The 24,696-nt window shown below is 44.9% G+C and overlaps 1 protein-coding gene across 3 annotated transcripts in view; it reads left to right on the top strand.

The window, feature by feature from the left end:
• Positions 1–24,194, top strand: part of ENTPD1 (ectonucleoside triphosphate diphosphohydrolase 1) — a 56,552-nt gene extending 32,358 nt beyond the window's left edge. For 2 of the 3 annotated variants that reach the window (XM_048505823.1, XM_048505824.1), the window contains 9 exons: positions 7,052–7,176; positions 7,959–8,076; positions 8,949–9,099; positions 11,574–11,733; positions 14,066–14,302; positions 15,701–15,961; positions 19,639–19,746; positions 19,843–19,980; positions 20,313–24,194. In XM_048505823.1, coding sequence (XP_048361780.1) covers positions 7,052–7,176; positions 7,959–8,076; positions 8,949–9,099; positions 11,574–11,733; positions 14,066–14,302; positions 15,701–15,961; positions 19,639–19,746; positions 19,843–19,980; positions 20,313–20,519 — 1,505 coding nt within the window. In that variant the 3' untranslated portion in view covers positions 20,520–24,194. The remainder of the gene's footprint in view (positions 1–7,051; positions 7,177–7,958; positions 8,077–8,948; positions 9,100–11,573; positions 11,734–14,065; positions 14,303–15,700; positions 15,962–19,638; positions 19,747–19,842; positions 19,981–20,312) is intronic. The other variant, XM_048505825.1, reaches the window with a different exon arrangement.
• Positions 24,195–24,696: the final 502 nt, after the last annotated feature.

The following is a 24,696-nucleotide window of genomic DNA, read 5'->3' as shown; positions in this document are numbered from 1 at the left end:
GTGAATAGGGGGATTGTCCCACTCAGCTGGCTGGGTCATAGGGAATTCCTGTCTGTAACTTCCCTGACGACATTTTGCTAGAAATAAACCATTGAGTGTGCTGCCAACACAAACAGAAGAGCTGGGATTCCTTGCTGAGCACAAAGCCTCTGTGTGCTCATTTCCGGGACTGTATGATTCCCTGTGGGAAAGAGAGGCAGTGGCTTTGTATTGGCTGTTCCTTCACCTTAGTAGTGTTCGCTGTTCCACAGCTTGGAACTGCAGGACTGTACCATGCTTCATATGGAAAATTAGTATCAGCCTTTTGTCAACAGCTCCTGTTCTCTGAACTTCCAAAACATTTCCATTTTCAAGATTTCCTGTGAGAAGAATAAGTTGTTGGCTTATGAATTTTGTTCCTGAGAAACTGACATGTTTCCCACCTCTTGCAAGTGGGCCTTGAGCTTGTTTGGAGGTTCTAGCAGGGGAGTGCAGTTGTTGTATACCCTTGACCGAAGAACGGTACACTCCTATTGTCCTCTTTCATCGAGCACGTAGTTTGGAAAGGACTCACATGGAGTGGTGAGGGAGGTTGAGGATACCTGGCTAGTCAGCCTAATCAACCCTGGAGATCAATGGGGTGGGAGATGTTGCAGCCAGATCACCGTCACATCTGTTTCCTACCTCGCTTCAGTGCACAGGAGGTTTGTGGTTTCTGTGGAGCCCTAAGGAAGCTGGCCTCCTCAGGAGAAAACTGGGGGCAGGGCCAGTTCCAGGTAAAGAGTGCCCTCCCTCACCTATCCCTAGTCTCCTCCCAGCCACAGCTCTGCTTGCCTAAAAGTAAATTAAGCTTAATGTTAAAGCAACCAAAGGGTTTTCCCTCCAGTGGCCAGGGGGTGCGGCTAGGGTACCCCAAGGCAATCAGCACCTAGGGCAAGAAGTTGCAGATGAACTAGTCATCTTGTATCCTGATTGCTCCAGTATGGAACAGGAGACACTGGTTTCTGATGCTGCAGAGGCTGGCAAAGGGCCAAGTATGCTACTTTGTCCTGGTCAGGGACCCCCTGTTGATAGGTGCTTTGTACCAACAGGAGGTTCAGTTGCTCCACCTAGCGGCATGGTTGATCTTCTACAAGTGGAGGAGAAGGTTTATCAGATACTGCTAAATTCATGGAAAGCCTCCACTAGAAGGTCATACGGGGCTAAGTGGAACCCATTCTCGACATGGGCCAGGGAAAGGGGTGTTGACCCTTTTCTTGTAAATCTCCACTGAGTTTTGATTACTTGGTGTCATTAAAAGAGACTGGGCTTACTAATGCTTCCATAAGGACACACTTAGCAACCATTTCAGCAGTCCACTTGGGCTTTGAGTCCGCAACTCTCTTTTCCCACCCTTATTGCAAACAATTTCTCAAGAGTAATCTCTGCCCCCTCAGAGACATCTGGTGGCTCAATGGAGCTTGTCCCTGGCTCTTTCCTATTTGATCAGGAAGCCATTCAAGCCAATGGCATCTTGTGACTTGGCTCACCTTTTGTAGAAGGTGGCAAACCTAATAATCTCACATCGGCCAGGAGGGTGGGGAATTTAAAGGTGTTGATGTGCCATCTGTCTTTTACTAAGATCCACTCAGATAGGGTAGTGTTCCATCCAGGCATGCAGCATCTACCCAAAGTGGTCTCTGCCTTTCATTTAAGCTAGGACGTTGCCTTCCCTGTGTTTTCCTCCCATCCTTCTTCAGAAGCGGAGCACACCCTACATTGTTTAGATGTGCGAAAAGCCATTTTATTTTGAAAGAATGACCAAAATGTATGTGTTTTGTGGGACTGCATAAGGGCTATGCTGTTTTGACCCAGAGATTATCAAATTCAGTATCCAAGGCTATCCACAAGGTGTGTGAAGTGGTTCAAGTTGACTGCCCCATTGTTGTGTGTGCACACTCCACAAGGGCACAAATGTCCTCAGTTGCGTTCACTGCTCATGTTTATATCGGAGATGTCTGCCAAGCAGTGGCATGATTCACTCCATTGTCATTTATCTGGCATTATCTTACAAATGTGGACTCCAGACGTGATACAGCTGTTGGGAGAGCAGTGTTACAAAGCCTGTTCCAAGAGGACATGGTAATAATCCACTGTTGTTTCTTGAGGCACTTCATGATACATTTTCAATGAGTGGGATTTTATTTTATAATCTCAGACTCTTTTGGTCTTACACCGTCTGTTTAACTGGGAGAGCAGTGCAGAGCCTGTTTAAGTAACTACAGTAATAAAACAGTGATGTCTGTTATACCAGCGCGGATTCTGTATTTAAAATGAGGGTGCTTTCATTCACAGTCTCACCTCACCTCCAACATGGTTAGCTTGCTACTCTCCCATGTGGGACTGGGGATAATACCACAAAGATGAAAAACAGGGTTGCTCTTACCTGTAACCATTGTTCATCAAGTGTTCTTCAGTGCAGGCACACATCCCTCCCTCCTTTCCCACTGTGGACTGTTTCTTCACCACTCTGACACTTACCTGTAGGTGTTCACTTACCTCTCAAGGGAACTTGTCCACAGCAGCGGTTGGAGAACAGAGGGTATCACTCCCTTCCCCTCCAGCCTCATGACTGTTTTGGTGGGAAATCTTCCCACCCATGGGTCCGAGGGGAAGGGAGCACTCTGTTGCTACAGGAATTCCTGGAGAAAAGCTTGTTATTCTCCTCTGCGGCAAGCCTGCGCAACCCCAGTTCCATGTGTACCTGCAAAGAAGACTGCTTGATGAACAAAATCACAGATAAGTGCAACGTTGTTTATATATTTCTGCAGCAATCCCAGATGGTCTTGCTTTATATTCTGCTCAGCGGTTAATCCAGGAAAGTTCTGATTTGAGCCAGCTGGATGCAGCCAGACTGACACTGTTGATGTACAACATTTCAGCCACTGCTCGCTCTCTCCTCATCCATGCAGGCCTCATGCCCAGTTGCCTCCTACTTTGTTGGGCAGCCAAGGAGGTGACAGTTGGCTATCCTAGGGTTTCCCTTTGCTCAGGAGTCATTATTTGGTTTAGCTAGCCAGTTTCCTAGCCTTCTAGGTACAGTCATCCATCCTAATTACCATCATCGGCCACTGGCATTCAGTTTTCAGAACTGGATGAGATTCCGTTGCTTTTCTCAGTTTGTGTGTATGAGGGAGGATTAAAAGGTCCAGAACACATTGCCCTGGTTTGGAGCATTTGCTGCCAGAAGTTTCACATGTTGCCTGACTGCCAGGATATTGCTCTGCAGTCCTTATTTCTAAAAAGGAGAAATGTGTGAATACTAACCCTGGAAGTCCTTTCCCCTTAATCTTATCTGGAGGCTAGAGAATGTCTATATATCTATTTCTCAAGTGTGAACAGATCTGCGAATACCTAAATCTGCAGATCGGACCCATACTGAGAGAAAGTAAAATTTTCTCCAAACTTGGGGGAAATCCCTACATTTGGAGATCAGTAAAAACAAAATCAGTAAAAACAAAAGTGTTCTCTGTGCACAGATGGATGCCTATTTTGGTGAGCCCAGTTGCATCACTATTGGTGGTGGTGCAGCCTGGAAGCTGCACTGGACCCAGCGGCGGTGCAGCCCAGGAGCCACACTGTGTCCAGCAAGAACATGTGGAGGGATTGGGGAATTCCACCCTCCTGCAAGTATAGCAGGCCCCCTCTGCCAAGCCCCCAGCCCACTTGGTCTCCTACTGGAAGGTAGGTGGGGAGAGCAGCATGGATGATGTGAGTGAAGTGCCAAGGGTGAGGGGTATATAAGAAGAGCTACAAAGGTGGGATGGAAGAGTGGCAAATGTGGGGGTAGTGGGAGAGCAGCATGGGTGGTGGGAGTGAAGTGCCAAGAGTGGGGGTAAATGGCAGCAAAGAGCAGCAAAGGTGGGGTACATTGATGGAGCGAAGAATTGGGGCTCAGGTGGACAGAGATGGGGGTATATTGGTGGAGAAGGGGTAGATTGAAAGATAAGGGAAAGGGGGGAAATGGGTTATACTGGAACCCTGTTGCCATGGGGAAGCAGCCCCGGTTAGCCCATCTGTATTTGTGGAGGAGTTGTTATAGTTTGTTAGCAGACACTTTTGCCATTAGTGTATATGCCATCATCATCCTGATTGGGGGGCTCTTCATGCCAGTTATAGAACCTAAAAAAGCTCGCTGTTCCTTGAGCCTAGAAATGAGAGACAATCTAGGAGGGTTTTCGTTTGTTATGCTTCGGCAAATCTAGTAGGAATCTGGATGAAGTTGGAATATAGGCCTTTCTGATACAGACAGATGTCTCTCCAGTCACACACACTGTAATATCACACTTGTTAAGAAGCATTAACATAATTTGTCCAAATCCAAGACTCTAGTCAGGCGGCAGTTAAATGTAGATGTAGACAGGTTCACCGGAAGCCATAACAGTACTATTTGTAGGCCTAAATAATGCAGACTTCTTTTAGTTACTACAATGCTGAGGATTTTTTTCTACCTTTGTGCACGATTATATACTAAATTTGTGCACGATTATATACTAAAGTGCTGCATGTTGTTTTTATCTATTAATTTTAACCCCCTCTCTCAGTGGAGAAATTCTTCAAGTAGTTTGCAGTGAACAAGCAAGCAACCTGGAAAACTAGCACAATAAAACTATATGAGTATTAAATAAAACTAATAACAGCAGAAATGGTAACCTACCCTGTCAGCTCAAAATGATAAAAGGCTACAGTGGCAACAAAAATCCTGGAAGAGTAGCAAGAAATTGTAAAACAGCTGTAGAAATCTGAGGACAAGCAAGGAAAAGTCAAATACATCAAAACTAACCAAGCTAAGCAGATTTAACAGTTCATAAATGCCTGGGACAAAGAGAATTGTTTGTGTGAGACATCAAAAAGTCAACAGATTTGGCTTCACTCAGATGCGCAGTGGGGAAGTAATTCCAGATACACTTCCAAATATGCATATTCAGCAATGCAGCCTCTATTTACCTATATTGTAGTACAGTTGTTGTAATCTAGTGATTTTAAAACTCTACTTAAAAATCAAAACTATTAAGCTAATTCCACCATGTGTTGCAAACTGAAGTGGAAATAAACTGTAGTTACTAGTTGTTTAATGGGATGACTGTAAGCATTGATGTTTAAAGTGAAAGAAACGGGAATGATAATCCTATCAGTGAGGAATCTAAAATGTGGTAGGGCAGCGCCCCCCCCCCCCCCAATCCTGCATCTTGATGAAAATCAAGTCATTTTGCATCATGTACTTGGTGCTGACCAAGCAGCCTCAAAAGTTGCTGTTATTTGGAGAACTGGAGGGGAGGGTTTCCAGCTATGGACTGGGAAATACTTGGGAGTTTTAGGTGGGTGTGGGGCCTGGGGAGAAACCCCACTGGGGGAGGAGGAAAGAGGTACTTTCAACTGAGTTCTAGAGCACTAAATTCTACCAAATGTCAACAGAGATCTTCTTGCTACATGTATCACATGTGCCAGTGCCTCTTCCACAGGATGCCTCTTTTCCCTCCTCCCCCACCCCAGCAAGCCTTGGGCAAATGGAACACTTAACAGACAGGCAGGAGGACATGCACATCTTTCCCATGCTCTCAAAGACTTCCTGGCACTTCATTGAGAGAGGCCAGGAACTGATGCATCAGAAAGTCCAGGAGGCTCCCATGACAAGCCACATGAAAATCAAACAGTCAGTGGCCAGTCTGTGCTCCTGGGGCATGTTCCTGGGTTGCCCTTCCTGCCCATTCTCAGCCTCAGCAAGCAATTGGCCTCTGGGCCATGCTGCGCTCTTGTGCTGCTGGGTGGTGGGGCAGAGCACACTGGGGAGGGGGGGGATGCAATGCCTCTGCCAGCCCTTCCTACAGTGGCTAAGGGCCTGGGGGTGGGAGTTGAGAGAGTTCTAAGAGAACTGTGTCTAACCCAAGGTCACCCAGCAGACTTTATGTGGAGTAGTGGGGATACAAACCCAGTTCACCAGATTCAAGTCGGCTGCTCTTAACCACTATGCTACAACTCAACATTTGTTGTTTTTCTTTGGTTTTCACTGGAAATGTTTTTAACTGTTATTATAAGCTGTCTTGAATCACAAGGAAAGGCTGGATATAAATATTGTAATAAATAAATGTATAAGGAATTGTTTATTTAAAGCAACTTCTACCCCAGCTCTACCTTTCTGTTTAAAATGTACTGCTATTCAAAATTTCCAGATTTTTTTTCATGTCTATATCTGGCTGTTTTCTACTACTTACTCCTGGGACACTGCAAACTGATGCTAAACCTCCTAGACAGAGCTAGGCTGACCCATTTAAATTCTGCAGTTCTGTCATAGTTATTGCATTTGTGTGTGCCATTAATTTATCATGAGCAACGAAGAGAAGTCCTGACAAGAATCATTGCACCGTGGGAAGTGTACATTCTTTAGCAGTGGTCATGTCTCATTTGTGATCATGATAAAAACCACTGGCGGACCACTTCCTATGATCTACCTTTGTTTTACTTTTGAGTTACTTTTTAGTCTTTGAACTATCGCCTTCTTTCCCCTTTCCAGCAGCTCCAATGTCAGTGCATAGTTCTGCTTCATAAAATCTCCGAGTTGAAATACTACATGAAATGTGTATTTATTAACTCATACATCTTGGAAATAGTAACAATGACATCAGCATAACTCTTTGCTTTAAATGTTTTAAACCCCTCTGCTTGACACACTGTTTTCAGTGAATGCATTGTGACCCTTAAAAAATCACTGTGGCAGAGTAGTTCTCCCTCTCAGAAATACTTACAATTGTATAGCAATGCTGGGAGCCAGCAGGCCCCCTGAAGTGATTTGTTGTGAAACAACAAATTCCAGTAGTATCAGACCATGAATAGCCCCACAGAAATGCAGACACCAAAAGCAGAGGCTGGAAGGCTTCTGCACCTGGGCTGAGATCTAACAGCTGGACGCAAGGCAATGTGATGGCTATTGCCTGGCTGCTTGCTGGGCTACACTCCAGTGTCGGGAGAGGGTGCATGCTTTGGTCATCTCTAGCTCTGTCAGATCCTATCCACCTTCTCTTTACTGTGATTGCAGGTTCCAAGCTGAGGAGATGTTTTTCCAGAAAATCTGCCATCATCCTAGCACTACTTGGCATGTCTCTAATTGGTTTAATTGCAGTGATCGTAACACAGATACATGCTACCAGAAAAAACAATAAGGTGGGTCACAAGGGATGCTCCTGCTGAAGCCCTGTAAAGGGAATGGCCATGGCTCAGTGGCAGAGCATCCACTTGGCATGCAGAAGGTTCTAGGTTCAGTCCCCACAATCTCCCATCAAAAGGAGTAGGTAGTAATCAGTGAGGTGAAAGGCCCCTATTTGAGATGCTGAAGAGCCTGTCTGATAAGACATTTATGATGTTGATAGACCAGTGGTCTTACTTAGTGTAAGTAGTCTTCATGTATTAATGGCTTCGGCTGTTGATTCCCTAGCTGCATGTCAACAGTAGAGTTCTTTGAATGGGGCTGATTGATGCTTTGACAACTGAATCCGCCATGGGAATCTTCCTGCAGGCTGAATTCCAGTATGACCCACATCAGTATCAGACTGATTTACTAGGCCAAAACTTCCCACATTTTATATATATATATATATATGTCGCTCAGTTTGAAACCTGAAATATGTCGTCACTGAAGTGCAGAGATTATAAGGGTTCCAGTTGAGGACAAGAATAATATCCACCAGTCTGAAATACAGTAATAACTCAGTGACATGTAAAATGTGAAAAGATCACTGTTAATTACTTCCAAGAAACAGTCTGACATACAGGAAACAGAACAAGAGATTTTTCTCTCCTTTCTCCATCTGTCCAAGGTATTTTTACTGATAGCTAATAGAAACAAATTAGAAATAGTAATTCTATATGCAGAAGTACATCTCAGTTGCATCATCCTAATGAGCCACATTATATGGAATGATATTGTGGCTTTGTTTCTTCTGCAGTATGGGATTGTGCTGGATTCTGGCTCTACTCACACAAGCCTGTATATATATCAATGGCCAGCAGAGAAGGAGAATGACACTGGAGTAGTGAAGCAGGTTGATATGTGTGATATTAAAGGTAAGGAAATGGGAAAGTTGGGGTTGATCACAATACAGGAGAAACAGTAAGGCGAAGGGCTGGAAAGAGGCATAGGCTGAATCCCCACCTGGAAATTCAATCTAGATCAATCCAAGTTTGAAATAAACTGCACCTTTTCATTGAGGTTTTAACCTCCCCACCGCAGTATGTTTCCAGTGAAGACATCTAGGCCTATCTCGGATTCAAGAAATGTAACAATCCCCACTACCACGTGATTGGCTTGGCAGGTCTCTCCTGATTGGCTGTCATGCCATATTGGGGCAGGATCTTTCTCCCCCGCCTTGCAAAAATGTGCTGACGTTATGACATCATCACGTCTCCCCCGCCCAAATTTCTGGTTGGTTATTGTTCTCTCGTGAGAACCGCACTGCGAGAGCCCACCGCACACTGATTGGTTATAAGGCATTTGCATCACTCTCCACGGCATAAATTTGAGCCAAGATTAGACCCCCGATCCTCCCCTCCAAACTGGATCTAAGATGTGTGTTTTTTTTAAGTAGTACTTTCGGGCAGGTTCGGCAAAGGCGCGGGATAAGGGGGAGAATGAGCTCCAGAACCGGGATGAATCCTTGTTCCTCGATCAGGCAGAGGGGAGTTCCTCCTGAATCCTTGAAAATTTCGCATGAGTATCATGCGATCAATTGACCGTGGGGAATCGGCCATATTCAGAAAAACCAGAAAGCAAACCTTGTTCCTTTCCTACCTTAGAAGTGTCCTAGGTATTGGATAGATCACACAAGTCAGTATTTCTTGATTAACAATTTGAATTACCTTGAAATGCAACTTTTAAAAAAAGATGAATATCCCTGAACTACAGGAGATTGATCAAATTCTGCTTTATTTCTTCCCAGGGCCGGAGATTTCAGCATATGCCCATGATCCTGAAAAAGCTGGTTTGTCCCTGAAGGAGTGCATGGATTATGCAAAGACAGTAGTTCCTGCAGGAAAATATCAAGAAACACCTGTTTACTTGGGGACAACAGCTGGCATGCGGTTGCTGAGGTACCAAAGAAGAATACTCTGTGCACTTTGATTGAGAGCCCAGGAGTGCCAGGAATGAGCTCCATGGCTGGCAGTTTTCAAAGTTTCTTTGGGATTAGCAATGATAAAGGTTTTGCATGTGTGTTCAGATTGTGCCTCTGCCCAACCCTGGGGTGGCTCAGTTAAGTAGTAGCTTTATACAGTGTCTGCATTTCACAAGCATGCTATCAGTGCATTTTATTCCTTGTTGCTTTTAAGTATGTCTCGGTGCTCACACAGATTGGAAGTCACATAGATGGGAAGTTCTGCTTAGCACAGTGATGTGGTGTTGCTCTCTCACCCCCTCCCTATTTCCTCTGTACACTAGAGTATTTGTGCTCAATCCATGAGTAAGGACCCTCCGTTGGATAGCACAGCCTCATCTGCTGGGTTGCGAGCTCTTTTAGAAGTACCATTTCTTGGGTTGCCCTTTGTAAGGAGCTGCAGCTAGAGTTCTTGCTTCGAGGTTAAGGGCACTGCAGCTCCCTGTTCCTTTTTGCATACAGGCTGAGAGGAGTGGCAGAATAATAAGACATCCGTTGGTGAGGGAGACATTTCCTCCATTACTTTCACCTTCTTTACAGTATTACGCTTTGTGGTGTTTAGTTTCTGTTTTCTGTTCCTAGTCCACTTGGTTGTGGCTTTGACATTGGTAACTCCAGCTTTGCCTCTTGTCACATGAGTGTGATGTCATCTGCATGCAGCTCAGTGCGTCCCAGGTCTAGAAAGGTTGAATACACTGCAGTAGAACCCCCAGCATATCAAAGGAAAGTAGGAATGTGGTGGCAACAAAGTATAATCTCTCCATTTCCCTCACTTCTTTGTTAGTGTGTATGGGTTAATGCAGCAGCTCTCAACCTTTCTAATGCTGCGACCCTTTAATACAGTTCCTCATGTTGTGGTGACCCCCAACCATAAAATTGGTATATATAAAATATAAAAAGACCACTTTCCGATGGTCTTAGGTGACCCCTATGAAAGGGTCGTTCGACCCCCAAAGGGGTCGTGACCCACAGGTTGAGAACCACTGGGTTAGCGTGTACCTTAGCCATGTATCAGTGTGACCCACTTTCCAATCTGAGCTGCTACTCCACACTGAAATTGTTTCAGCCTGAGAAACAAATCCTTCTTTCCACTGTGTCTCATTGCTAACTGATGCTGGCTTAGGTTCTACAAGGTTTAAGGAATGCCTCCAGACTGGGCAGTGACCCACACTGTGGCAGTTGGAGGTCTTCTGACAGTGTGGCAAGGCACCTACATAGGGTTCACAGAAGAGGGGAAGTGAGAAACCAAGAGGTAAAATGCGAGGAGACTTATTTGGCTATAAGACTGCTGTTCTAGCAAAGGTCTCCTTGCCAACATAGGTCCAAGGTCTGGACAGCAAATAATCAAAAGTGGGGTCAGAAGCTGAGACATTTTGTGTGTGTCAATGGTCACTTTTGTCCTCCCAAGACAAAGATAGTCCTGAGCAGGCAAAATTCTCAGTTTGGGAACACATTTCAATCCCAACTATAGAATAAGCAGCCAGGTCCAAAAACAAAAAATCTTGCTTTTAAATTTCAGGAAGGGGCTTGTCTGAGGACAGTCTTTTTGGCTGACTGGTAATATGTGGGTTTGGCAGGCAAAAACCTGTTCAATGGGAAATGAGAAGGACAGTCTTTCTTCAGCAGTGGCTAGTGCCACTGGTTTCCTTCATGACTAAATGTACACTGAATAATTACTGAGAGGCCTTGATGGCCAGATATTAGGCAAGGCATGGCTTCTCCTGGAGACAGCCCTTTTCTTCTCTCAGCACTATTGAATTATGTACAAGCCTATCCCTCTCTGTTTTTTGTTGTGGCCAGGAATCCTATGTTTTGACTTAATGTGCCATTCAGAGAGGAGCTGGTCACTTCATCAAAACTAGGAGGGGAGATCTGAACCAAAATGGAAGTTTGTCAGCACCATCTTACTAGACAAATGCACTGTGTTGCCCTGAAACGTTGCTATAAGCCTTTGGTGATTCAAGTTCCCAAAAGGAGTTAAACAGATCTTTTGCTTGCCATTACTTTAGTTTCAATGGTGCAATAGTTGTCACCAGAGATGAGTCTGTAGCCAAGCAACTTGGTATATCGCACATTCCTAGCAAGGAATGTATAAGAAATGTGCCACAAGGGCTTCTTCTGAACTTGCATTTTCTTACTTCTCTAAAATGTGAATACAAAGACAGAAAGCTGCTGGAAATGCTTGTCCTTGTGCCAGATATAAGTGAGGTGTGCACCTTTCAAAGCAGCTGAAACTTTCTTTGCAGTTCATGTTTCATTCTAGCATCTGCCTTATCTAAGTAAACATGCACAGGGAATGTTTGGGCACTTTCCATCACATGGTTTTGAAAGGCCAAGAAGGAAATGAGCTTCACAAGTGACCCTAATGGAGCTGCATTGACATGCCCTCCCCCTGCTCTTTCCTACATGCAGAATGCAGAACAAGACCATTGCTGAGAAGGTTCTCTCTGAAGTGGCAGCAACACTGAACTCGTACCCTTTCAGTTTCCAGGGTGCCAGGATCATCAGTGGTGAGGAAGAAGGTGCCTATGGCTGGATCACTGTTAATTACCTGCTGGGCAATTTTAAGGAGGTAATGTCAGAACAGAGGTGGTATGGCACTGCAGAGCCTGGTCCATTCTTTACAACGCAGACTCCTTACCATTTTTGAGTGTCCCAGTTCCAGTCAAACATCCAAGAGCTTGTTAGGTGTGGAAGTAGAATTAGTACTGGCAGATTCCTGTGCGCTTGCCATGTGAGCAAAAACAAACAGCATTCTTGTGGCAATCTAAAAAAAGTGTCTTACAGATTGTAGCAGAACCATCTGTGGGTTAGAACAGGCTCTGGTCCACAAAAACTTATGCTATAAGAGAATACAACTATGTGCCACCATCTGCTGTAGGGATGCACACTAAACATATGAGATTATTTGGGACCCTTTCTGTCCTTTCAATCTGGGTTGATTCCGCACAGCATAATAATAATAATAGTAATAATAATAATAATATAATAATATTAATTATTATTTATTAAATTTTGTATACCGCCCCATCCCCAAAGGACTCTGTAATGGATTACATCGGTTATTTTTGAATCTGGGTCTATTTTATTCAGTTTTTGTCCTTCACATGGGTGCCCATTTTCCGTGAAGGAAACAATTCGTTTTCTTTCTGTCTCTTCTCACAAACCTGCTTTTTAAAAAAACAATGCAAAGCGCAGTCACAAACATCCCGTTTTCCCTGTGTTCTGAGTGGCTGTTCCATCACCACAGTCCCTCTTCCACCAGGTCCCACCCTCTGCTAAGGGATGCTTCCGATTGGTGGAGAATCTACAGCAACCCTGGGAGCCCAAGCAGGACCTCCCCTTCCCATTTCCACAGTGTGGAAAAAAAGTTTAGGTCTTTGAAACCACAATATATGTAAACATGAACCATGCAAACCCCCCTCCCTTAACGCTGTGATATAGAAAATAATAAAATCTGTCCAAAAAGAGAGCAAAGCAATATGTCCAGTCCACATCTGCCTAGCTACATGCTCTGAGCACCTAAAAATAATATGAAAAGGAAACAGGGCCATTGCTTGCAATGGCTCAATTTGTTGGGAATCTGTTGCTATACACATTTAGTTGAAATGGTGCTCACAGTTGCTGCCAAGGGGAGAAAACATGCTTGGGGGATGTTTCTGAAATGCCGGGCTATCACGCCAGTCGGCAGCTCAGCAGAAACTTAACTGACATGACATAAGGCTGAAGAAGTGCAGCGGGATGGGGAAAATGAAGCAGTTGGGTGCCTGTGCTGTTCTTTCAGTAGTGGAGTCAACCCAGGATTTTTCAGAAAGATCGCCATTTTGGTGACTTTTGAAAAACCTGTTACATTTGTACTGTGCAGAATCAACCCTGATCTCAATAAATCAGTTCACACCCTGTCATCGTACCATCTGCTCAGTTGTCAACTGACCATGGTAAAGCTTTCAACAATACATTGACCATGGTATCTTCATCCCAGGCCTCAGATTGTGGTTGTATTACTTCAGAGGGAATTAATCTTGCTTATATTACTGTATAAGATTTTGTAGACCCCCTAGTGTAGAGAGGAACAGCATTTGCTGAAACTTTACTAGTAATCTGTTCATCACACTTTGGTTTTGATTGGTTTGTCTGCACTCTTTGGGATATATTTCCATTCTTTTTTACTTCAGTCTTGAAAGATCTAACACATTTATTTCTTTCTAACTCAGGTCCAAACTTCATGTGATGTTGGAGTTCCGTGAATGGAACTATTACTATATGAACATTAAAAATACCTGTTTGGGTGTTAAAATGGATTAAACCTTATGTTGTGGGCAAGGGAAAGTTTAACACTTCCTTTGCAGCATGTCACTAATAAAAAATTACTCATCCTTGTGGGGGAGAGGGGGGGAAGGTTCTGTATTTTGCCTGTCTTTTTTTAACCAAAGCTCAAAAGAGCTAGGTGACACATGTTTATGTGTTTATATATTTTGTTCAGTAACTTTAACTTTTTAATGTATTTGTGTTTGAAATGCTTTTTAATGTTTGAAATGTTTTAATATTCATTGTCTTGGGTGGGAAAGGAAGCATAGAAAAGTTTTAAATAAATGGATGGATTTTTCAGTGAAAAATGGCATGGCAGAAGTGAACTCTCTCTTTCCCTAGCACCACAATCCTGATCCATTTGGGGGCAACCTGAGACTGTTTTTTAGAGCCAAATTACATATCTCCAGTTCCAAACACAGTAGCACTTCAGCATCACATGTCCTTTGGTACTCCTGTGTTAAGCATCCTCCTAACCTTTCTTCCTGCCTCCATTTCCCTCAGTCAGATCCCCTTCTGTGGCTTCCCCAACCTGGCTCTTCTGTCCCTTGGCCTGACCCTGCTGTTTTCTCCCACTGGACATGTTCTTTTTGTAGTCTATCTGGCCAGATTTCCTGCCTCGCATGTTCTCCGGTCTGGGAACAACAGGGGCACTGGACCTTGGAGGTGCTTCCACGCAGATAACATTTGCACCAGAGCAGGAAAAAATCGAGTCACAACGAGATATTTTGCATTTCTATTTCTATGGGAAGAACTACTCTGTATATACACACAGCTTCCTGTGTTATGGGAAGGAATACGCGCTACTTCAGAAGCTGGTCAAAGATATTCAGGCAAGTACTGGGGTTTTTTTTTTTGCTCATCTAGACTTTTTTTCATTTAATGATATTGATATTGTCAACTCTGAGTCTTCTACCGGTAAGACCCTGGAGAGATTTCCCCAGGAACACTCCTGAAGTTGCACCATCCAAAAAAACTACCCCCATCCCTTTAAAAACAAAATAAAAAACCCTCACACTGTAGGAACCCAGCTTACACTCTGCTGGTTAAAGCTTTCTCCAATTTGAAGAATATTTTGGTTGGAGCCAGAGAAATGAACAAAAACAGACTGACTTTGCCTTGTTTAAGTGTCATCCAGCCAGCTCCTCTTCCAAAGAGTTCAGATTAGTGTGTGTGCTTTACCCTTGTCCATTTCATCTTCACAAATAACCCTGAGGTAGATTAAACTGGAAAGGAGCAACTGGTCCAAAGTGACCTGCAGAACTTCACGGCAGAGTGGGGATTTGAAACTTGGTCTTCCTATGGCCCCTTTCGCACGGGCCAATAAACACGGGTGTAGGACGGTAAAAAAACCATTTTTGGGGGGGGGGGGGATTTCACAGATCCTGCCCCCAAAACAAGTCTGTCCTGTGTTATTTCCCCCCAAATTGGGTTCTTTGAAAATTGCTAAACTAGCAAGTCTTTTAAAAAGTCTTGGGTTGCAGTGGCTCATAAGCAAATGGCCGGGCAGGAGACACTTTATTCACCTTCCATTTCCTTTTTTTTTTAATTGCGGCTTATTTCTGCGTATCTGCAGAGGTGCAGATGTTCATATCGTGAGACATCGGCATGACTGTGGTGGTTTATTTGTGCATGCCTGTGTAGCTACATGTGGGTGGGAAGTAATTAAAAAGAATAGACGCGTCTCCATGCGAAGGCACAACAGTAACCCGGATTGTTTCTGTGGACTCCAGTCGCTTCCTTCAGTGATGCATGTGAATACGAAAACAGGGAAATGGGTTCCTTTATCCCAACTGGAACGCATTATACATTTGCTGTGTAGAAGGAAGGGGCCTAATACTAACTGGACATTGTAACTGTTTCACTGCAACATAACTGTGACCTGCCAAAGCAAGTAAAGCTCCAGAGCAAAGAAGGAGCTTGGCTTTCCTGAGCTCCTCTGTGCTTTCTAATTATCTCCTGCACTTGGGGGTCTGGTTGGCTACTTATTTATTTGGAATATTCATATGCCACTTTTCTCCTGGAATTCAAGACTCAAAAGGGGCTTACACACTTTGAAATCAAACACAAAGATGTTTTCTTCTGGCCACCAGTTTGTGTTCTAGTAGCCTTGGCCTGATTTCAACCATGAACCTGTGCCTATACCCATGTCTTGCAACGCAATCGGCTATTGCTGTTTATTTTTATGATGCGTTTATATCTTTTGACTCACCTGCTTATTTTTTCTGTAGAGGCAAGCAACTGAGAGATACCAGGATCCATGTTTCCACCCTGGTTATAGGAGGACAGTAAACATTTCTGACCTGCTCACAAACCCCTGCCTTGCTGGTAGTTTGCCTTCCCTACCTTTCTCACAGATTACAATTGAGGGCACTGGGCAGTATGACAGCTGCCATACCAGCGTCCAGAGAATCTTCAATTTTACTTACTGCCCTTATTCCAGATGCTCATTCAATGGCATTTTTGTACCTCCTGTGTACGGACATTTTGCGGTGAGTCTATGCAGACACCAGTCTTCCTGCAGTAGAGGCTGAGGATTCAATTTGATTTGTTATAATTTATTTATTTACAAAAATTATGCCCCGCCTTTTAGAGACCAGCTTGAAGAGGCTCGCAAGATAATGTCCTAAAAACATAAATTCATTCAAAATTAACAAACCAAAACCAGTAAGAATCCAGGGCATAAAACATTTGGCAGCCTGAATGATATCTGTAAAAGCCCTCAGGCTAGATGCAGAACGTCATTTTGAACATCATTTTGAACTGTTTAAAGAGTTTCACACACTGGATCTAAACTTCATTGTGTGGTTGCCCTTCTAATTACAGTGATGATAGCAGAGGAACCAAGCAATAGAGCTTTATGTGGGCTTTTTGAGAAACCCAGGCAAAATTCAGGCATGTTACAATTTAGTAAGTAAGCAAAGCAGAAAATCAGACACATCAAAGCAAAACACTGAAAATCAAATCAGAAAATCAGACACATCAAAGTAATCATAAAAATAGCAGTTAATGAAGAATCTGTCTGCATGTTAGTACAGTGTTAAAGAGACAAAGTTACCTTTTTCTTGAAAGACTGGCTTTTTTTCAGTGTGGTGGATACTGGCTGCAGAAGAGAGTGCCAAGTAATCATCCTTTTTATAGAAAGAAACTGTATGAGTTTGAGGGCCTCACGACATCATGTCCACTATGGTTTAGAACCAGCCAAGGTGTATTTTAATTACATTTCAAATGAAAACAGGAGAAAACATAATTGATGAGAGCAACCTAGAGTATTTGATTCTAATACTTGCCAATTTAGGACAACGGAATAATTGGTGAGTTAATGTTTCTAATTGATTTGCACCACATGAACACACCCTTTTGCACATTTCTAGATTGTTATATCTACCTCGTAGTATGGCAGAAGGGAAAACATTGAAGCGAGCGAGTGAAAAAACTCTTCTGGATTGGTCAGATGATACAGATAGGAGGCCATTCTGTTATGTTGTAAGGGAAATGTGATTTTATACTGTTTATGCCAAATAAAGGCTAAATGATTAAAAAAAATTGATGAGAACTTATTAGAAAATGCTTGCAGGGAATGCCTAACCCAGGGGTCGGGAACCCACGGCTCGCGAGCCGCATGCGGCTCTTCCGCTGCTGTTCTGCGGCTCCATGAGCGGAGCCGCCGGGCCCATCTTCCCCCGCCCTGCAAGCAGCAGGGCGGGGCGCATCCCTTGCCTGCGGCCGGTCAGGCCGCGCCACGGGCTTTGCCTGCTGCCCGCCTCGCTGATTGCGAGACGGGCGCTTTCTTCCCCCGCCCTGCAAGCAGCAGGGCGGGCGATTCCGTGGGCTTTGCCTGCTGCCCGAAGCAGGCGCTTTCTTCCCCCGCCCTGCAAGCAGCAGGGCGGGCAATTCCGTGGGCTTTGCCTGCTGCCTGAAGCGGGCGCTTTCTTCCCCCGCCCTGCAAGCAGCAGGGTGGGCACATCTTCGCCTGCAGGTGCTGGGAGGTGGGAGCGGCGGGCGAAAGCAAGTGGCGAGGGGGGGGCGAGGAGTGGGGGGGTGGCGGGGAGGGTGAGCCAAATGGCTCTTTGAGGGAAAAAGGTTCCCGACCCCTGGCCTAGCCTAACAATAAAAGACAATAGATATAAATCATATGCAAACCATGTGTGAACAGATAACAATCAGCAACGTCTGGTGTTTCACAACCTCTTACTAAAGCTGTCTGAAAGGAGATTTGAGAGCTGAGGAGGAGGCATTTTGGCGAATACAATACAAATTAAGCATATTTTTGTATTTTTTAAAAAATCACATCTGTGTGTCTTTGCTGTGCGCACATGTCTCTTTTTGCAGCATTCAAGCCATAATATGACTTAGTGAGAAAATATTATTCTTTCCTCACGGTCAGCACACCTGTTACTGTTGCATTTGTTTTGTAGGATGTCTCTCATTCTTGCACCATCATTGATGAATTGGAAACAAGATCTCCATTCTTGTGTCTGAGTCGTTTTGTGACCTTTCGGTCTTCTACTGGATGGCAAAGTCCTACCAAGCTACAGGGATCTAGAGCAGTGGTTCCCAGCCTTTCTTCACTCATGTACCCCTTGGCAACCCATTTCCCTGAAATTGTAACCCCTATTAGCAGACCCATTATGAATTTTTCACATACTCCCAAACACTGGCACATATCACTAAGGGTGCACGTACCCTAGGTTGGGAACCACTGATCTAGAGCATTCATGCTCCTTATGATTTTGATCCATATCAGTGTCTAGTCAAAGCAAATGTTCCTACAGAACTTCTGAGAATATGTCTGACAGTGGCAAATCTGCCAGAGGGACATGGGGGGTTAATAGACCCTGAGCGCCACCCATTAGATCATGTGGGTGTCAGGCCCCGCCAGGTTGCTCCTTCAGCCGGTGGAGGAGGGCAGTGGCAATCCTGGGCAGCCTAGTGGGGCTGGGCCTAGCCGGGCCGGGTCAAGGGACGGCTCGCAGCAGGCTTCCAGCCCAGCCTCTGCTGGCTGAAGGAGCAGCTTGGTGGGACTGGGCTGAGGGATGGCCCACGGCAGGCTCCTGGTCCCACCCTGCCAAGCCTGGCCCGGCCCCACCAGGCTACCCAGAACCATCACCACCCTCCTCCACCAGCTGATCACATGAGGGGTGCCTGGCGGGCCTGCAGCCTGACCCTACCAAGCTGCTCCTTCAGCTGGCGGAGGAGGGTGACGGCGGTCCTGGGCAGCCTGGCAGGGCTGAACTGGGCCGGGCCGGGCCAGGCCAGGCAAAGGAGTGGCCTTCAGCAGGATCTGGTCCAGCCTCCACTGGCTGAAAGAGCACCCTGGTGGGGTGGGGCCAAGGGGCAGCCCGCTGCAGGCTCCTGGCCCTCCCCCACTTCACCCACCAGGCCTGGTCCAGCCCCACCAGGCTTCCGGGGATCATGGTAACCCTCCTCCACCAGCTGATCATGTGAGGGGTGCCTGGCGGTCCCACGGCAGGCTCCCAGCCCATGAGCCTGCTGCAGCCCGCCCCCCTTGGCCTGGCCCTGCCAAGCTCATCCTTCAGCTGGCGGAGGAGGGTGATGGCGGTCCTGGGCAGCCTGGAGGGGCCGGACAGAGTTGCACCCCTCGGTAGGTGCCCGGCTTTGCCAGCTGAAGGAGCAGCCAGACCGGGAGCCTGCTGCCAGGCACCCCTCAGCCTGGCTCTGCTAGGCCCGGCCCAGCCAGGCTGCTCAGGGATACCGCTGCCCTCCTCCACCAGCTAAGGTAAGTGGGGCACGGGGGGAGGAGTGCCATGGCGGTGTGTCCTGGGCAGTGGTTACCCTGGGTGCCATATTCCCCCTGTGCACCTCTGATGTCTGATGCACACGAAGTACTTTGAGTGGCCATGGGGTGTAGTATTATATGGAAATTCCGAACCCATGGAAAACATTAGCTCATTTATGCTGGACATGGCAAGGATTTGACTGGTTCTGTATGTATTATATTTATGGAGCAGAGATGGAGCATTAACTTTCTAGATTTAGCTTCAGCCTCTGTCCCCTCAAGAGTCAGGTAGGAGTTCATTTTCTGTAACCTACCGCCAACTTACCTACAAGTCTCTGCCCCCAGATTTGTGGGGTCTTAGGCAGAGAGAGCCCTGCTTTCCATTTTGTTTGTACTTTTCTAAGCACATTCATTTATGTTTTGATTTAGGCCTTTTCTGCTTTCTACTATGTAATGAACTTTCTAAATTTGACGGAAGTGTCTATGTATGAAGCAGTACAGAAAATTAAGGCCTTCTGCTCCAAACCCTGGAATGAGGTACACTAATTCCCCAAGCAATAAGAAGCATCCCTCTGACACCCATGCAGTATGATGTAGGGCATTAATGTACTTGGTTCATTTTTCTGTCTTCAGGTGAAAGCAGAGTTTCCAGGGGTAAAAGAAAAGTACTTGACCGACTACTGCTTCGCAGGTGTTTACATAATGATAATCCTTGGCAACGGCTACCACTTCACTGAGGAAAACTGGCCGTACATCCACTTTCTGGGAAAGGTATCTTAAAAAGACAGAAATTGGAAATGGCCATAGGGTACTGGTGGAAAGTTTGGGAAGTATATTCTCCTCATTGGCAGAGGCATAGCTCCAAAGGAACGGGGGAGGGGATGCACCTGGGGGGCGCCCCTCTGGGGGGGTGTGACAAGAGCATTCCGGGCAGGGGCAGAGGATGCACCAGTGCACCGGGCACTTTTCCCCCCTTGCCACGCCTCTGCTCATTGGTGTAGGTTGGGGTGTTTTGGATTGCACTCTTTTCTGCTTTCTCTTAGTAGCTCTGTGTATCCCTCCTGTTGTGAGTGACTGCTGTTCCCTCCTTCCATTCATTTCAGATTGGGGAGAGTGATGCTGGATGGACTCTTGGCTACATGCTGAACCTCACCAACATGATTCCTGCAGAGAAGCCATATACACACCCCCTGTCCCACATTACCTATATTAGCCTCCTGGTCATTTGTTCCCTTGCAGTGATGGCTCTGCTCTTCCTAGGCTTTAAGTTTTTTGTCCAACCAAAGTGCATGCGAAAGGCAATTATTTAAGTTAGGTTTGGCCTAGCCCAGAGCTGCATTTCAGTATAGGTCGAAGAATAATGCTTCTGGTATGTTCTACTGAAATGGCTGACTTCATTAAGGGCCTTCTGTACCACTTTCTCCAGCAACGACAGACACTCAAGATAGCAACAAGATAGCTGCTCTTCTGTCCTCTTCCTGTTTTGGACACTCAGTTCCCATTGTGCTCCTTAATGGGGTCTGGCAGTGGGAGCATTGGGTGTTGTATTAAATGCCTATTTATCTCAGGACTGCTTTTTTGTATATTGCCTTGGTTCCCAGAATGCAACACCAGGGGGCACCCAGTCGGAAATGACTGAACATCGCAAGGTGAGACTCAACCTGGCAGGAGCAGCTGCTTTCTGTGTCCTAGTTCCCCTTTCATTCAATATCAACAGTCGCGCAAAATGTTACTGAGTCAGCCCCTTACATGTCAATTGAACTAGCACTGATCAGTCCTAGCTTTGTGGGGAAATTCCCTGTGTGCAGCTTCGTCTTTGTTCAGGTGGCAAATCCATTTGACCACAGCCTGCCTATCATGTCTATGCATCACCCAGGAAAAAGGGAATGCACCAGTTCAACTGAGGTTGACACAGGTCACACATCAAAAATGCATCTTTCAAAAACATTACTCAGGGAGAGAATGTCACCTGCATCTGCCAGGAATGGTCCCTGGCCCAGAGCCAGCATTTTTTGAATGGTTTGGAGTGCCCAGAGTTGCAATTTGGGTAGCGGAGCATGCGCTACTGAACTATCTGTGAATTTTTTGGATTCATCCACAGGATTTGCAATCAGCTGGCTCCTATTGGCTGCATAGATCCAGGACATTGGGATTTGACATTGTACTTTCTAAGCAGCCTTTGTTAATGCTGTTGCCATTAAGTGCAGCAAAATCTTCTCAGAAACTGAGAAGGGTAGGGTAATTAAAATCTTTGCAATTTCTTTCACATCCTTCCATCTGGAGAGCTCTCAGATCAGAGGATATATCCTTTGCATCATAGACTCTGTAACACTAAGGGGGGAAATGAAGGTAATTAGTTGAAACTTTTACCTCCTCTGTGACTGAATAACATAGTGATTGAGTTGCACTTTGACATAACTGGAAATGAAGGATTCACATGGCCAAAACCTTCCTGGCCCTCCTGTGGCAACGGAGCCAAAACCTTTTACCTAAACTGCTGAACAGCCTGTCAGGAAGCTCCTGACCCTCAACAATGCTCCTCATCTACAGCTGCAATGTGGGTGCACCAAAGTTAGGCATACCCTCACCTAACTAGCCAGATGTGCTGGTGCTTTATCAGAGCTGCTTTCATTCCAGTACAGGTTATAGCTCTTAAGTACAAAGTAGACATAAAGTGTACATGCCTGCAAGGGAATTTTCCAATCACACCATTGTTTTCTTCAGGACTATTATATCAAAGAAGCACATGATCACTAAGTGGTATCACAGCTCACTGGCTGACCAGCAAAAAAGTTTTATGTAGCCCAAAGTAAAACTGGAAAAGGTAGACAAAAAATTGGGCATTTGAAGAAATAAGCGCAAAACCAACATGCTAACTGAACTAAATATTTTGACTTTGATATGGTGAGCTGACTGTTGTAGTATACTCACTGCATTTTGGGCACAAGTAAAGTCTTCTCCCCCAAAACAAACTCAGGGGAAACTTTGTTTCTGTTTTGTAGCAGATGCTGGGTTTACACAGCTGTAATTGGTTGGCACTAGTGTCAGCCATAACATTTTTAAAAAATAAATAAATACAGAATCAAGCAACTGTTTAATCATGTAACCATGCAAGGCACTTTAAAAATGGACAGAGTATGCCTGAGGAATGGGGGATGGCAGTGAGGGAGTGCAACCAGCATTCAGTCTGGAGTCTGTCCAGGTGCACTCAAAATCTAAAGTTAGGAGGTAGCAATACTCATCTCCTGCAAGAAAAATCCACGTACAATCTGCTTTTCTCTGGTATCTTTACACAGTGGAAAATGCATAAGTTGGAGTGTCTTACATGTGATGAAAAATGTATTAGATATGGAAAATAGATTATGAGGAGTTCTTTAAAATGTTAGTAACCCTTTGCAAGTTAACAAGTCAGTGAGTGAATTAAAAACAATATCTGGCAATTTGGTTTTCCAATCCATTTTATCTATCCCCGCCTCCAGTACGTCTCATGGCAAAGAGGGCAAAAGGAAGAAAAAAGTGCTATTTTGATAAGGTTGAGCAAGTTTTTTGTTGCATGTGTACATGTGCAATTGCATAGAAATAAATTGCATTGTCACTATCACATGTGAAGACTCATATCATTTTTAGATTTGTCTACTTGTACATTTCTGCTTTCCATGTAGGAAATGCATATAATTTGTAGACATTCATTATAGTGATAAAGGCAGAAGGGCAGTTTTATTGTAGAAGGATGTCTGGCACAACAGACTGTGTGGATGGCTGTAGAATTTATGCAACACCCAGAGAGCCTTAAAGATAGATCTGAATGGCTCAAAGCTTTACCTGTACGCTTGACATTATAGGTATCACAGTACTTTGAAGAGAAATGCCAAAATTAATGTAGGAAACAAAGGAGCATGTTGAGTTGATGCATTTTTTTCTCCTAGGTAGAATCCCGCTATAGCTCCCACCTTGTGTCCTCTATAAAGTGCATGGGGCTATAAAACAAGCTATGCCCACTGTTCACCGGTATATTCTGCCCACCCTCTCAAGACCAGGACATTAAGGCTCAAAAGTGGCACTGGTATGAAGATTGTTTGAGTCAGACTTCACATTTTCTACCTCTAGATTTTCATATTTATGCTCTCTGTCTTAAATGTAAAAGCCAATAGTCTGAAATCAGAGGCAAGCAATCATTCGGTATAGTTTCTGGTGTGGATTCTCAGCCTAGACTGACATTTATGAAGCAATAAGTTGTTTCAGGACACCTCCAACAACACCATGTTTAGGGATCCGGTACTTAACATGGTGATATTTAGATCATAGAATCACAGAGTTGGAAGCACCCCAAGGGCCATCTAGTCCATCCCCCTGCAATGCAGGAACACACAATCAAAGCACTCCTAACAGATGGCCATCATTCCAGCCGCTCTTTAAAAACCTCCAAAGATGCCACACTTGACTTCCTTGGTTCAAGGAGTTTTAATGCTCTCCGCTCTCCTAAGCCTTGATTTGCTTCAGATCACATGATAGGCAAAATCCAGTTGTATCTCTGCTGCCCTAAGCAGCCCCCCTGCATCAAAAACCTGCTGTCTCAAGATGGTTCCATTTAACCTGTCTGTATGTTTCAGCCTCTAGCAGTTCATTTCATCTGCTTAAATCACACACATGTGCAGCCTACCCTGTTTTGGGGCCTGGGGTTGATTTTAAGTCCTTCAGCAATGTGCTGATGCAGATTGGCAGTTGGGGGGGGGGGGGGGGGGGGGCTGCAAGTCAAGGATCATCATTCCTGCTAGTGTTTCTGACCTATTGCTGGGCAGTGTAACATCAGCTCTTGCCAGAAGTAATAGTTACGATTGCAAAGAGTCAAATGCAGAGGATGTGCTCTCCCCCACGCTGTCCTTGATAATACTTTTAAGTCCCGTCTTTGCTTTCCAGTACAAAGCAGCCTATTCATGCACATGTACATCTCTGTGATTGTATTAAAGATATTTTGATTAATACCAGTGAAGTTTCTCTCCATTATTTTCCAATGGAAAGTGGAAGGGTTAGTAGATCAAACAAGAAATGATCCAACATATTTTTAGATGGTAGGAATTGCCCTGAGCTTTACCTCCTGATGTATCTCAGCTACATTCCAGAAGTCCAAATTTGATGGATCTTGGTGGAAGGCTCTCTCTTTTTCATTCAGAATATAGTTTGGCAGCTTATTATTATCTCCAGCAGTAAATGTGATTGGTATCATGGGGGAGTGGTCTTTGTGAAAGTTGCAAGCACTTGGAAAAGACAGACCGCACCAGACAAGAAGTAAAAGCAACTGAATCTCAGGGTTTAGTTTTGAGATTTGGCTTATATTATAATCTCTACTTAGGCAGATCAGAGTCTTGAGGAACAACAGGAGTAGTTAATTTGACTACATAAAATGTATACCTCACATTGAGGCTGTCCAACTCTTCTCCCTCTAATTTAAGGCTGGATTCTTCACTCTCTAATGTGAGGCTGGATGGT

This window comes from Sphaerodactylus townsendi, linkage group LG08 (assembly GCF_021028975.2).
Source record: "Sphaerodactylus townsendi isolate TG3544 linkage group LG08, MPM_Stown_v2.3, whole genome shotgun sequence".
In the NCBI taxonomy this organism is placed as follows: Eukaryota; Metazoa; Chordata; class Lepidosauria; order Squamata; family Sphaerodactylidae; genus Sphaerodactylus; species Sphaerodactylus townsendi.
The sequence above is the reverse complement of the archived record's forward strand: the minus strand, read 5'-3'. Positions and strand labels throughout refer to the sequence as shown.